This window comes from Aspergillus vadensis, assembly GCF_003184925.1.
Source record: "Aspergillus vadensis CBS 113365 unplaced genomic scaffold BO88scaffold_19, whole genome shotgun sequence".
Classification (NCBI taxonomy): Eukaryota; Fungi; Ascomycota; class Eurotiomycetes; order Eurotiales; family Aspergillaceae; genus Aspergillus; species Aspergillus vadensis.
This window is the reverse complement of record NW_020292057.1, coordinates 617,607-632,445: the sequence shown is the minus strand read 5'-3', so window position 1 is coordinate 632,445 and position 14,839 is coordinate 617,607. Positions and strand designations below refer to the sequence as shown.

The 14,839-nt window shown below is 49.0% G+C and overlaps 5 protein-coding genes across 5 annotated transcripts; 3 read left to right on the top strand and 2 right to left on the bottom strand.

The window, feature by feature from the left end:
• Window positions 1-1,149: 1,149 nt before the first annotated feature.
• BO88DRAFT_467261 (glycoside hydrolase family 11 protein) lies at window positions 1,150-2,017 on the bottom strand (the record flags this gene model as incomplete). Its single annotated transcript, XM_025711506.1, has 2 exons — window positions 1,150-1,549; window positions 1,647-2,017. The coding sequence occupies 2 exons, from the start codon at window positions 2,015-2,017 to the stop codon at window positions 1,150-1,152; spliced, it is 771 nt and encodes a 256-aa protein (XP_025560754.1).
• A 3,036-nt stretch (window positions 2,018-5,053) lies between these two features.
• On the top strand, window positions 5,054-6,341 carry BO88DRAFT_392639 (endoglucanase; the record flags this gene model as incomplete). The annotated part of the gene is made up of 3 exons (XM_025705068.1): window positions 5,054-5,512; window positions 5,580-5,823; window positions 5,888-6,341. The coding sequence occupies exons 1-3, from the start codon at window positions 5,182-5,184 to the stop codon at window positions 6,339-6,341; spliced, it is 1,029 nt and encodes a 342-aa protein (XP_025560753.1). The 5' UTR covers window positions 5,054-5,181.
• Window positions 6,342-7,132: 791 nt separating this feature from the next.
• Window positions 7,133-7,889, bottom strand: BO88DRAFT_417297 (uncharacterized protein; the record flags this gene model as incomplete). Its single annotated transcript, XM_025708299.1, has 4 exons — window positions 7,133-7,243; window positions 7,306-7,432; window positions 7,485-7,527; window positions 7,550-7,889. The coding sequence occupies 4 exons, from the start codon at window positions 7,887-7,889 to the stop codon at window positions 7,133-7,135; spliced, it is 621 nt and encodes a 206-aa protein (XP_025560752.1).
• Window position 7,890: 1 nt separating this feature from the next.
• Window positions 7,891-10,145, top strand: BO88DRAFT_427550 (uncharacterized protein; the record flags this gene model as incomplete). The annotated part of the gene is made up of 9 exons (XM_025709021.1): window positions 7,891-7,909; window positions 8,231-8,514; window positions 8,560-9,021; window positions 9,067-9,424; window positions 9,446-9,596; window positions 9,621-9,717; window positions 9,763-9,896; window positions 9,985-10,063; window positions 10,110-10,145. The coding sequence occupies 9 exons, from the start codon at window positions 7,891-7,893 to the stop codon at window positions 10,143-10,145; spliced, it is 1,620 nt and encodes a 539-aa protein (XP_025560751.1).
• Window positions 10,146-12,130: 1,985 nt separating this feature from the next.
• On the top strand, window positions 12,131-14,734 carry BO88DRAFT_445343 (SLC26/SulP family anion transporter; the record flags this gene model as incomplete). Its single annotated transcript, XM_025710202.1, has 3 exons — window positions 12,131-12,383; window positions 12,434-12,579; window positions 12,626-14,734. The coding sequence occupies 3 exons, from the start codon at window positions 12,131-12,133 to the stop codon at window positions 14,654-14,656; spliced, it is 2,430 nt and encodes an 809-aa protein (XP_025560750.1). The 3' UTR covers window positions 14,657-14,734.
• Window positions 14,735-14,839: the final 105 nt, after the last annotated feature.

Sequence of the window (14,839 nt, the reverse complement as noted above, 5' to 3'; positions counted from 1 at the left end):
TGTCAGTCGGAGTCCTGGCGTACCCTGTAGCATCTAATAAGATTGTACCTCAGAGAGCCACAGTGAGAATGGACTTATCCACCTAACCCCCTTATAACTATACTCAGAATTCCGAGTATTCTCAAACATAAAAATGATACATTTGCTAATGCCAAGAAACCTCCCCTTTTATGGGGGCTGGTATGTCGAAACTTCATGCCTCTATTGAAGTTCGTATATTCGTATATCCGTCACATCTTGTATTCGTATATTCGTACTTGCCTCACGTCTCCACTTTCTGGGAATATCCACTAGGTGGACCTTTCTTACACGATTAGGCCAACTCTTCTCCACTAATAAAGATGAAGTAAGTAGTCTAGTAGATCCTGGTACCGCAATAGGCATCTATGGTATTTCAAAAACGTGAGTGCCTTTTGCACAGATTGATTGCAGGAAGACCACCGACATCCAAAAAATAAGTAATACATTAACAGTAATATCTTCACTCAAGATTGCGAGAAAATATATAAAATAGGTAATGACAAAAGAATGGATAATCTGATTTACAAATAATTCATTTGAGATGACATCTCACTCTCTGAAACAGTCTCCTCAATGGAGTTCGGTGAAATGGCGCGTAATGAGGATGTAGGAGAGGCGTTGTGAAGACGACGGGACGGGAGGATGATCATTCTGTTTCTCAGTCGCTCTGGGGCTGCAATCCGGCGGAATTCAGGTCTTGATCAGGGATCACCGATCACGAGGCCCATCTCGAAGAAGAGCACTCCGGGGTAGTTGGGAGTAATTGCACCACTACTAAGAAGGCGGTAATGCTGCCAAAATAACCTTGTATACAGCACTACGAGTTTATAACTCTCAAACAAATTTGGAATATATGATTACAAAGGAAAACAATGGATAAAGTATTTAGACAATGAAGCACTGCAGCAGCCACCAGACTCAATATGTTATTTAAAGGTCAATAAAGTGCTTGATATCTTGAAAAGAAGCGAAAAAAGCGGATAAAGACAAGCCTTTGTAAAATAGATGAAACAAAATTGAGGGGAAAGGGGGCTTCTGATTATTTCACCAAGCGTCTTTATGGTGATACATGCGGCGGAGCTCTGACCTCGGGCAAATGCCCTGGGAGTACATGGCCATTGATCTTCTCTACGCCTGGACGGTGAAATCCAGGTACCCTTGGCCGGAGAAGCCTTCCAGAGTAACCATCTGGAAAATCGGGGTGCCAGGGTTGAGACCCAATTCCTTCCAGCGCTGGAAATGAGTGCTCACGTCGACAGTGCCGGTGGAACGGTGGGAGCGACGCACCGACCAGTGCTGGTCGAAGTTGGTGACACCGTAGATCTCGGGAACATTTCTGTAGGGGAGATTGTAAACATCGTAGACACCACCATCGCTATCGACCTGGCCGAGGATGTTCCCGTTGCCTGGGGTTCCAGTGCCATGCGACTCCACAATATACCACTCGGTGACGGGGTTCAAGGTCCAGCCATAGATGGCCAAAGTCCAGTCACCCTCGGCGGTGAAGTAACCGTCCCAGGTCAAGGAGCTGAGCCAGATAATTGTCAGCTTCCTACGCTCTGCCAGGTGAGGGCAAGAGAGAGAGAGAGAGAGAGAGAGAGAGAGAGAGGGAAAGGTGCACTTACCGCGTGCTGCCACCCTTGAAGCCCTTCCCACCAAGGAATTCCGTCTCAGGGTTCCAGCCGAGTTCGAACTGGCCGGTCGTGGGGTATTCAGTGTATCCAACGCTGGCTCCGTTGTCATTGTACACGGAGTAGTAGAATCCCCCGCTGTCGACGCCGTCTTGGCTGGTATGCAGGATAGTGCTCCGCTTAGCGAGATCCGAAATGCTGCCGCCCTCGGTCTGATTGCCGATCACCTCTCTGATCCATTGAAGACGCTCAGGTGAGAGAGTTCCAGGCGGCGGTGGGGGGATGGCGGAACTTGCCGCAAGCATCCACGCAAAGGCTGATAGGATTGGCACGGCCAGGCGTGCTTGGCCAAGAAAAGACACCATGATTATGATGGAAAGGAAGAATTCCAAGTAGAAGGTTACAACCGTGACTTAAAAGACGAGGGTGATGAGTTAGCAATGATTGTTTGGCAGACACCTACCTTTATATCGTTTACCTGTCGACAAAGGGGGGAAGCAATTTCCAAAGTTCGTTCGAACTGTACCTTCCGCGGGCACTTTATCCATTTAGGCTACGGTTGTAGCACTATGAAACAACCTCTAAGCGACATTGAATGTACGGAGCAATCCCGCTGTCCATCTACCTGGCTAATTTCTTTGGCCTGCGTGCAAAAGACATGTGATAAATGTGAATTGACCCTTAACCCTCCAAGTGAGCCAACTATTCCGCAAAGAAGGCTCCAAGTGCCACGAATATTCACGGAATGTTAGATTACATGCCAGGAGCTTATATTGACTGCCCAAAAACCACTTTAACCGTGGCACCGATCGCTTTCGGTGTGGAAATTAATTCAATTAACCGGTTGGAATATCTTGCACATCTATGGCCCAACAGTATAATAGTCACTGCGATTATATGGCGCCCGATGGAGAAGCGGGCAACTCTGGACAAGCCCAATGGCTTTATGATTGCGATGCTGTGGGATAAAACGCCTTTCACGTTGACCAAGAAGACCATCTAAATCACTTTTAAGCTTCCTGCTTCATATTCGGTTGTCGGTAGGTGTCTCGTCCTCTGAATGTATCATTTGCCAGCCTGGTTGAGTAAGTCCATGTGGTTCATAGTTATTTCCGCACGTTCAGGGATAGTAGATGAACATGTTCTTAGGGGTGCCGGTTATATTTCGGATCAAGATGGGGTTCATTCTGGTTTCAGCTTGAAATGCTGCAACTACGGATAGTTCATATCTCGCACAAAGATCGACATCATAACACATGGAAGTCAATGATTATTGTAAGTCCTCACACCTGTCATCGCAATTGTTCAGGCACGCTATTGCGTTCTGCGGACTTGTGCTCCGTAACCTAATCGGTAAGCAGTGCGACCATATAAGTAAGAAGGTTATCTGTGTACCCGTACTCAATCCAGAGATAAGCAGGTAACCGGGTGCCTTGCATGGCTGCTTTGGTGACGGCATTGGTCTTAACCGACACGCGCCAGTATCTCACGGGGATATATCTCTTTTGGTCTAGTTTGTAGGTAGCAGTCCGTGAGTATAAGGCAGTCAAGTGGGTCACTTGGACCCACTTTAGTGAAAACCCTTTGAAAACCCTTGAAGCATTTGCCAAGTTCCTCATAGAAATATCGGAACCCACGGCAATGCGGAACTAGCAATGTACGGAGCTAAAAATATTCCTCGGTCCATATTGAAGTTGGTGCCTTCCAAAGTGGATGGTAGTAAGGAAAGTCTAAACTACGGAATCGTTTCAGATGGAAAAACGGCCTCGTGGCTCCACACGAAGCCAGAATCGGGCCCTTTCCGCAAGTAAAGCGCACAGAGGACAGAATAGGAAAGAAAATAGCTCGCGAGCTGGTTTCGAACCGGAAGACATTGATGTACCTATAGCTAAAACGTAACTTATGAACTGATGACACAAGAGTGCTTAGGGCTGATGAAGGTAGACTTGTTGAGGAAACTACTGAAGCATACCATGCACGGAGTAGTGAAATACTCGTCAGACACATGTCCTAGTGCTACGGCGGGCAATGGGTCCTCTTCTGAACCATTGCTAGTACAAATCAGCACCCAGACATTGGCTGGAGCAGCTTTGGCAGGTAACTTATGGAGTACACTCAGAGCTTGATCGTCAGAGCTCACCCTGGTGAACGATTGACAAGTCTAGGCAATCGGTGTGTTTCAGATGATTATGACCCAACTTGGCCACCCAGATTAGAACTCCCTGAGATCCTTCAGTGGAAAGAGCCAGCAAAAGACCAATCACATGGAGTATGTGATGCTTGGCAACGACATGTCCGATGACACATTCGCCTGGAGCTCAGTAGTAACTATTAGTAACTCCACTTCCAACCGGAAGCTTTAGTCCCGCGGCTTCTAAGTCCCGCGGCTCATCATACCACAAATAACGATTTCAAGAATGAGCGCAGTAGAAGTGGCTCTCATCTTTATGGCTTAAGTGTAAGTTGCATCCCAGCCGAAAGACCAGTTTAGGTTGGTCAATACCCCTCATGAATACGATGTGACTTTGTCTTAACAACTTCGAGGTAGGATAAGTTGAAGAAGCTTCGTCAAGGGGTTTCCTGGGCGCTTCACGCAGACAGCAGGGCAGGGATGAATTCTTAGTGCCCCACTTGTAAGGGTTCAGGGCCTCGAACATCCGGAATGGGATTCGGCACTCTTGGCTTGAACAGCCACGGGTATCGACGTGCGATAAGTACCGAGCCAAGTCCCGTATGGGTGTCACCGGAGCGCGCATTGCACCATTAACAAACACTGGCTGTTTCGAGCAAAGCAAAAGTGGAATCAGTATCTGTACCGCTATTTCCTGATTCTAGGATCGGTTGGATCTGATTGGACGGCTGGGCTTCTGCCTGTTTACCTTCAATTCATGCCGCCAACTGCACGCAAGTACGGAGTCACTCAGACTGGGAGATACGGCTGCCACAGGCCCGACTGGGTGGCGAATGGCGAGGATGGAATAGTCAATGACAGGATGACCTGACTGTCTAGAAGAATGTGGAAGCTGTTCAATTACAGGACTCGTGAACAGAAGGACAGTTGCGCTTACATAGAGCCTCAAAGCACACTATGGGTTCAATATTGTATTGAGCTCTAACATACCAGGGATATGGCATGGCTAGGAAGGTACAACCGACATTTAGCCAGGTATATGGAAGTGGACTGGATGCTGCCCATGATAATGGTGCGACATATTGTTTCGGAGAAGCCCGCCACAGCGCCGTGTGTGATGAGGAAATGAAGGACTGGGACAGCAGGAACTCAAGCTGTGGATATTCGAGGGCAGAGATAAGCTGCGGCGTGCTTGGCACATTCATATAAGCCCTCATTGATTCTCTTCTTCTGCGAGAGGAACTATACAAGATATCACTCCTTACTTTGACTTCTCATTATCGAGCTGGATTCAATCTGACCAGGTGTCAGGCTCTCGTCACTCTTTCACTTCAATTCATTATACGTCCATACTTCTTCTTTCGTTTCTAAATTTGTCTCTATCCTCAGCCAAACACAATGAAGTATCTTCCTCTGGCCGTTGCAGTCACTGCCAGTCTGGCACCTACGGCTTCCGCTCATTATATCTTCAGCAAGCTCGTGTTGAACGGAGAGGCTTCTGCGGACTGGCAGTACATTCGTGAGACCACTCGCAGCATCTGCTACGAGCCTACCAAGTTCACCAACACTTTTGACAATTTGACACCCAACGACAACGATTTTCGTTGCAACCTGGGCTCGTTCAGCAATGCCGCCAAGACCGACGTCGCCGAGGTAGCGGCGGGCGATACCATCGGGATGAAGCTCTTCTACGACACCAGTATTGCGCACCCCGGCCCGGGCCAAGTTTGTACGAGTCATCCCTCTCCATGTCATAGTCACTCACCTTCTAATGACCTGGTTTCCTCGTATCACAGTTATGTCCAAGGCACCCACCGGCAATGTCCAGGAATACGAAGGCGACGGCGAATGGTTCAAGATCTGGGAAAGAACGCTCTGCAACGAGGAAGGCGACTTGACCAAGGACGCCTGGTGCACCTGGGGCATGTCCGAGTTCGAGTTCCAGATTCCTGCTGAGACCCCAGCAGGCGAGTATCTGGTGCGCGCCGAGCATGTGGGCTTGCATGGGGCTCAGGCAAACGAGGCTGAATTCTTCTACAGGTGAGGCAATCACGCTCAGATTTATGACATTCAAGGAGCAATGATGCTGACACCGCCAACTTAGCTGTGCACAGGTAAAGGTCACAGGCTCGGGAACTGGATCTCCCAGTCTCACATACCAGATTCCCGGTCTCTACAATGACAGTATGACCCTGTTCAACGGCCTCAATCTCTGGGTCGACTCAGCGGAGAAGATTCAAACGGATATTTTGGAGACGCCAATCGGGGATGACGTGTGGAACGGAAGTGGCTCGGGAAGCTCATCTGCTGCCTCCCCTTCGGTCAGTAGTGCATCTGTCGCAAGCCCAGGCACAACTACCGCTGCTGTCCATGCCTATGTTCAGACCCCCGCCAGCAGCAGCAGCAGCATTCAATCCACGGCCGCTAGCTCGGGCAATCTTGTCTCGCACTGGGGCCAATGCGGAGGCCTTAATTATGCTGGCCCAGCCGAGTGTGAGTCACCTTGCACCTGCGTGGAGCAGAACCCTTGGTACCATCAATGTGTTACTTCGGCCTGAAGGATCTGCTAGCTCAGTCGCGGTGTCCTGATTGGGGATGATGGTGGGAAATGGGGATATTATCGCTGGATTCGAGTGGTTACGCCAGTAGGTACCATAGGGGCTCGATGATTCCTCGCATGTCAAGCAGCCCGCTCCTTTATCCTAAAGGCTACATTATGATATCGCAGCCAATTGTTTCTGTACAATAGTTGACATTCGTCGATGTTCTCAATCCTTGATTGAGGTCGTCACGAACGCTGTCTTAATTAGTTCGAGTGCTTTTTGATTTTCAATGTCTTGTTGAAGACCTTATTTGCCGCTTGTCCTGATTCGAGCAAAACAATCGTGATGTAGTATCGTAAGCATCTGTATCCGTAATGTCTCTTTTTACTTGCTCAAAGCTCTTTCCCTATCTATATATCTTGTCTATTTATATTTCGTCCCTTCGAAATAACTTAAAAAGGCACCTTTAGCTCTAGGACTTCCCCGAAGTCTTTGATCCTATGCACTATGACAGCCAAGTCGTGATTCTTGGGCACACCCATAAACAAGGATATAACCCCTAGCCATCACACCCTCTTGGACTTTTACTTAGTGTCAACATTCACCGCATATTTGCTCTTTCTGCGGATGCTCGGCCCATAGAAGTAAAGCAAATAAGGCACCAACGCCATAACTGCACTGATAGACCCCAGAATGGTAAGGGTATACTGCACGCCCAAAGCCTCATAGATCGGATCCCCAGCAACAGTCACGCCTCCCGCCACCACATATCGCGTGAACGCGAGGAATCCCAGAGCGGATGCAGATTATGTGTCGTAGGAGTCGATGAGATACATGTATGCAACGATGAAGATGGTGGTGATACCGTAGCCGAAGAAGGCGGATGCAACGAGAGGAGACCATTCTGAGATGTTTGGCTGTAGAGACAAAGAAAGGTCAGCCTGTTGCAAAACACGTTGATGTGTCCATATAGACTTACATTGCTTGTCCATCCCATCCAGAACAAGCTGATCGACACTGCTACTGCGCCGCCAAGCATCGTGTACCATAGTCTCATCTCAGGTGCAATAGTGGACTTATCTCCAGCATAGGCCTTTGCCGTCCAGCTGTAAACCACCGGAACCACGCCGGTAACCAGAAAGATGCCAACGAGCATACCAGCCCAGCAAAGGTTGGTTAGCCCTTCTGAGAGGCCATATGCCTTTCCAAAAATATAGGTATACCCCTCAAGAAAGGTAGAGGACAATATAGATGATGGTCAGATAGAGCGACATCAGGTTGATAAAATAGTTCCGAGTAAAACATTGCAAATGGCCGGTACACGGAGGTCTTTAATTGCTGACCGAGGCCCTTCTGATTGATCTTCATGGGAGCTCTGTATCTCTCATCATCGGTCTCTTTTCGAAGGATGGAAGCCTTCCAGTAGAGGATAAGGTTATCATATGTCTCGGGCCGGAATAAAAGGACTAGAGCTAGAACTATACCACCCACGATCAGCATTACCCACTCTAGCCAGCGCCAACCTAGTGTGACTGGAATATAGCTTCTGTATATCTGGCCCATCATGGGTCTGATAAATGCAGGTATAGCGTAAAAAGGAAAGGCATAGGTCTTTTCCAGAGGGTTTAATAGTCGGCAACGGTGCCACCGGCGCAGGTAAACGGAGTGGAAGTGAAGAGGCTGGAAAAGAAATGAAAGATGAGGTGATTATGGAGATTTGGGGCTAGTCCTGATGCCATGACGAAAATCAGGATGAGGATCATTGTTGTGGAATATATGGTATTACGCCTGAATGTCTCGGAGAAAGGGCCAGAGAGAAGGGAGCCGAATGCAAAATTGATAAGGAACAGACCCGTTCAGAGACATGAAGAGTTCAGCTTTGTACTATGATAGAGACCAGTGAGATGCCATCCGGCGAAAGCGCAAAGCTGTTAATTGCGAGGAATGCCGACGCTCTAAGTTGCAGTGCGATCGTCAACACCCTTGTGGTGCATGCAAGCGTTGCAAGCGCGAATCCACTTGCTCATATGAGGCCCCTTCTGATTCACCTGTATCAAGTAAAATTCGCAGGTATCCCATGACCACTTCGGCGTCATCTGCGTTGAGTGGCGGAGCAGGATCTTCGACTGCACCGACACGAAAAGGTGCCATCTCTTCAACTTCGGAGTCCGAACAGACTATATCTGAAGTAGAAACATGACCTCCTGGTGTACACTGAGAAACTGTGCTTGAGCGCCCTGTGCCAGAGGAGGATGTTAATGACACACTATCACCCCTTTCTATAAGTCCTCGCATCCCTCTCCAGGAAATGATCGACTCGCTTCCGCCGAAGTCCTGTTGCGACTATCTCGTTTCACATTTGTTCAAACATATATCCGCCCTGTTCCCCATTCTGCATGGTTCAACTTTCCAAAAACAGTATACGACATTCATGCAGCGCCCTCAAGATGTCGACTTGCCTTGGCTAGCTTTGCTTTTCGCTTTATGTTCCTTGTCTCTGAACACTCTAGATGGAAGTGACCCCAGGCTAACGTGCGTCTGGTCTCAGCTGCCTTCAAATCTAATGCAACCTACAAGCACGGTTTATATCACGGTTTTTGTGTCTCGCCGTCTACTTCGGACTGCAATGACCTGTCTTCTGCATGGTGATATTTTGATCCGGCACACATTCAGCACCTTCGAGGCTCTATTGATGGTAATATATAGCCTCTCTCACAATGAATCCGTCGACCAAGGCTAGTCCCTGTTAGGAATGGCGTTGAATATTGGCATTGCGTTACGTTGCAATGTAGAACAGAAGAACCTGGGCACCATCGAGACCGTAAGACAGCGACGCTGTTGGGCTGATCTTGTGACGTTGCACACGTATCAGGGAATGCTTTTCCGGGACTTCGATATGCCGTACCTTCTTAGCATTCAAGTTCCTCAACTTGCCGATGTTAATGATGTTGATATTACCAACGAAGGCATTGTGCAGCAGTCTTGTAGCGAGCCCACACAGATGTCCGTCATGATGGCGAAGCTTCGACTGTTCCGGCTTTCCACTCCGATCTGCCATCATACCTCAGGACCTTCATGTCTCGACCAGCAGGCCTTACGTGATCTCGATGCTGCGATAGCGGAAGATCAAAAGCAGTGGGACGCGGCCTATCTGGTTGATGGCTCACCCAATATCTTGGATTCTAATCGCTATGCTTATTGGTGCGTCTTGCAGACGTACGCGCATCATCTCTATCCTCTGCTACACCAGCCGTTTCACCATTCCAAAGCGTCTTGCTTTCTTCCAATTTCTAGAGAAAGGTGTATTAGCTCTAGCGCAGCTCTGATTTCCCTTCTCAGACAACTCTACGAAGCTCCAATGCTTCGAAACTACTTCTGGTTGCTGAGTGGGGTGACGAGTCTGAAAGCACTCCATGCAGCCGTGGCCCTGAAATAGTGTCTCCACGATGACACGGAACATAACTTGGAAGCTTTTCGAAAGGAGATTGCAAGCTTGATTGCCCGCATGAAAGATCTCCCAGGCCGAAGTCATATCTGTCTCAGAGCGTATCGCATACTCCGCCATTTACAGTAAGCTACCTAATGTTTTTGTCAATGTCAGCCAACTAAGCATTCATCTTAGAGCCCAATGAGGGACAGGCGACCCACCAGCAGGGAGCTCGGAGACCCCGTTCGAGAATCTATATGAAGATTTGACAGATATCCGAGAATGGATGGACCTGGATCTGATCGATTGGGTATGTTACCTTCCTCGAGATATCAAGATTTTGGCTAACGCTTCAGAATTTTGATGGACAATTCAGTGTCTTTGCGCCATGATTGAAGGTTAGCATGACAATATTCTGGGACAAGGGTAATTCGCCTCGGGTCACATGCCGCTTGCCCGGAAACAAATATTAAACAGCGACTTGAGCCAATTTCACGGCCCGTCATTTGATCTCATCGAGTATGATTATCTTTGTTGATTGAGGCGTAAAACTAAACTCTAATGAATGGTTTAGGAAATTATGCATGTGCCTTCCCACTCTCAGGACCATGTCAAACTTAGGACCTCCGTGAGCATACACCAAACACCGATTAGTGCTTTCCTTGTCTGCAAGAACCTTTTGTCCAGGGTTCGTAACCACAGAACTCTACTGAAATTGTACAGAAGCTTAATATCTCATGTCTACGGACATGAGAATGCCCAGAAAGCAGATCTCCTCGTATGCTCTCATGCTTTGAGTGCCCCTTTGCAGCACTCATTCTACCCCACAATAGAGTTCGTGGAAGTGGAAGCCACGAGGGTTTCCAAGATGAAAATCACTCTGAACTAAACTCAACGTGGCTTTGCCTACTCGTATGGTCAACAATTTGCTACTGATGTCGGTTCGTGTTCCTCTCGTTGCAGTATCTGAAGAACTAGGATCACTGGTTGCCCGACCACACTCATCGCCATATTACGTTTTTGTTTGACATCATGAAAGGCGAGACGGAGCGCTCTTTAGGATTTGCTTCTTTTGTGTAGCTCTCTCTTTCCGTGTTCCTCGTGTGTTCTATTTGGCGGTCGTATGAGGCCTTGGGGTTTTCACGGCTGGGCCAAGCGAATAGAGTATTTGTGGCTTCTTGGCAGGATCCAGCAGCTCATTAAGCGTACATTGGCGCATACACATGCAAGGATTCGGGTCGAGAAGTGGGATGTTTGTGTGTGTGGTCGAAAATGCATCCCACGGTTAGCTTGATGGCGTGCTCGGGACTAAAAATTCGCCATGGTAGTGGAGGGACTCGACCACTTCCCGGCCACGTCGCCCCCTCCCAGGTTAAACATGGTCAATGGCGCCGTAAACCATAGCATTGGCGTCATATAGCATATTGAAGTCTTATATAAAATTGTATCTTGTGGTGATATCAGAAGCCTGGTTGAATAGAGACAGTTCCACATGTATACAGACGGTTGAGCTTAACCAACCCTTGACGCGGCCCCTCAATCACCACCATAACATGCTTAAAACAAGTTGTTTCAGCCTTGTGGAGCAAGTTACTCCACTTATCTCAGTCATGTCCCTTGGGAAGTACCTAGAGTAGATCTTTTTCCAGCCAGCAGAAAAAATAAAGGTGGATGTAAGTGGCATACCAGACATATGGCATGATTGGATTGGCACTTCACTTACCTTAGTTCTGATCGTGGAGACCGACAGCATGATAGATGGGTCTGTTTATTGTGGGCCCTGGGCCAACCCTATCCCGTCTGTTTACGCAGCAAAATAGACACACAGATTGGGCCAGATTGCAGAAAGCTTGGATGATTGCATCGTGCCCTCTTCTTTCCTCTTTTCCGTTTTTAATAACATTAGACCACGAAAGTAGAATTAGCTTCGTGGGAAGTCCGCCTAGAGGCTGTTCTTAGCTGCGCTTACTGCGCTACATGAGGGATCCCTGCAGACATAAGCCAGGACTGAGTCTTCCTGGCGAACACGGAAATTCTCACCCATCTAACGTCTTACGAGTGATCGTCATTCAGCTCTTCTTGACCAAGAAGAAGGCAATCACTTAGTCTCGTGTTTCTTTAATCATCTATGGTTCAGCCATGTCGAAAAAGGCCAATGCGCGCTCGGCATGGGCGTGGAGGTGCATCTGGCCGGCACATGGCAAGCCCCAGCTGCATTGCCATTTCGGAGCTAAAATCACGACATCGATCCCCTGTCCTCTGATAAAATATCTGACAATTCTCACGCGATAAGCTTAAGATTTATTATTCCCCTCCAGATCCCATTCCTCATCGGTATATGCCACAGATCTGAAAGCTCTGTCTGCTGACACGGAAAATGACCACTAAAGTTGGCCATCTTCTGGCGAAGGTGCTCGGAATCGATCTGGCATCGAATACCGACCCATACCTTCGTGATGGATCAGATACTGCTGGCCATTATGTCGAAACAGAGCCAACAGCCGGCGAATGGCTGCGCGAGCTCGTACCATCTCGTCGTCAAATTGGTCGCTATTTCTACGACTTGTTCCCTTTTCTTCACTGGATCATGAGCTACAACATGCAGTGGTTCATCGGTGATCTGATCGCAGGTGAGATGCCTCATAACAGTTACTGAAGTGAGTGAGGCTTACATCTATAGGTGTTACTGTCGGAGCTGTGGTGATCCCACAAGGCATGGCATACGCCATCCTAGCCAAGTTACCTGCCGAATATGGACTATATTCCTCCTTCATGGGCGTGTTAATATACTGGTTCTTCGCCACATCAAAGGATATCACCATCGGTGTAGGTCTTCCACTTCCTTGTCATGACCAACAACTAACCCGATCAGCCGGTGGCCGTCATGTCCACCTTAGTTGGAACCATCATCATCGAAGTGCAAAAAGACTACCCTGACGTCGACGGCCCAACGATTGCCGGAGCCCTTGCCATCATCTGCGGTGCGATCGCGACCTTCATTGGCCTGTTCCGTCTCGGATTCATCGTCGACTTCATCCCTCTTCCTGCGATTACCGCCTTCATGACCGGATCTGCGATCAATGTGTGCGCCGGACAAGTCAAGACAGTCTTGGGAGAAACGGCTGATTTTTCTACCCGTGGATCGACATACATGGTCATCATCAATACCTTGAAATATCTGCCTACCTCGCAGATGGATGCTGCCATGGGCTTGACGGCACTTGCCATGCTGTATGCCATCCGCGCGGCATGCAACTATGGAACCAGGAAATACCCTCGGAAGGCGAAGCTCTTCTTTTTCCTGAATACCCTTCGCACGGTCTTTGTGATTCTGTTCTATACGATGATTAGTGCTGCAGTCAACCTCCATCGTCGCAACAATCCGGCATTCAAGATGCTGGGCAAAGTTCCTTATGGGTTTCAGCATGCGGGCGTTCCCAAAATTAATGTTGATATTATCAAGACCTTTGCAAAAGAGCTGCCGGCAGCAGTGATTGTCTTGGTGATAGAGCATATTGCTATCTCAAAATCCTTCGGTCGCGTCAACAACTACACCATCAACCCTTCCCAGGAGTTCATCGCCATTGGCATCTCAAACCTCCTCGGGCCCTTCCTAGGTGGCTACCCTGCCACTGGTTCGTTCTCTCGGACTGCGATCAAAGCCAAGTCCGGTGTACGGACGCCGCTGGCCGGCGTCATTACCGCCATTGTTGTTCTGCTTGCCATCTACGCCCTTCCAGCTCTGTTCTTCTTCATTCCCAGCTCATCACTTTCTGCTGTTATCATTCACGCCGTCGGCGACTTGATCACACCACCTAAAGTCATCTACCAATTCTGGCGCGTGTCACCTCTTGATGCTGTCATTGCTTTAATCGGAATCATCGTCATTATCTTCTCCAGCATCGAGGACGGCATCTACTGCACAATCTGTATCTCGGTTGCAGTCCTGTTATTCCGCGTCGCCAAGGCCCGCGGTCAGTTCCTCGGCCAGGTTCAGATCCACTCCGTCATTGGCGACCACCTTGTAGAAGAGACCGGCTCGGCCAAGGAATACAGCACTACCGCTCAGCTTTCCAGCTCCGATTACAAGCGCACCTCTAGTCGAACTGTCTTCCTTCCCCTGAAACACACCGACGGTTCCAACCCGACCATCCCCATCACCCAGCCCGCACCAGGCATCTTCATCTACCGCGTCTCCGAAGGCTTCAACTACCCCAACGCCAACCACTACACCGACAATCTGGTCGAACACATCTTCGAATCTACCCGACGCACTAATCCATCCTTATATGCAACCCCCGGCGACCGACCATGGAATGACCCGGCCCCTCGCAAAAGCAAGGCCGAACAAATCGCCAACTCCACAGAAAAGCCTTTGCTGCGTGCAGTCATTCTGGATTTCTCCGCCGTCAACAACGTCGACGTGACCTCGGTTCAAAATCTGATCGATGTCCGGAGCCAACTAGACCGGTACGCCGCCCCGGACCGAGTCCAGTGGCACTTCGCCCATATCAACAACCGATGGACCAAGCGGGCTCTCGCTGCCGCGGGATTCGGTCGGCCTTTGGATGTGCCTGAGTTCAAGCCAATCTTCAACATCACGGAGGCAGTATACTCTGGAGATAGTTCGGACCAGCGCGCCAGTGATATCGAGTCGCAAGCCGGCGATCAATTAAAACAGAGCAAGAGTCGGGATGACAAGAACGCCGGAGTCCTGAGTATACGGGAGATGGACGAGGCAGCCAAGGGCTCGGAGAGGACAGCTGTGCAGCGACGCGGAGATGGCAAGCCGGCGGTGGTGACCGGGGTGAACTTGCCATTGTTCCATATTGACTTGAAGAGTGCTCTGGAATGTGCGATGGCATCGGTGTCTGATACTCCGGCCAAGGTGCATGCCAGCTAATGTGGTTTTCGTGTTAGAATTTCGTACATAATTTTTAGTTAGACAATATTTCGCCTATTTATACACACTCAACCATACTTCCCCAGTACTAGAGTGACTGTAGGGCTAACCGAGACCTCCACATAGTGCCATCTTCGCGACGATCCCAACCTATTCCCATCGGCGACTCTCTCGGCGAAACCC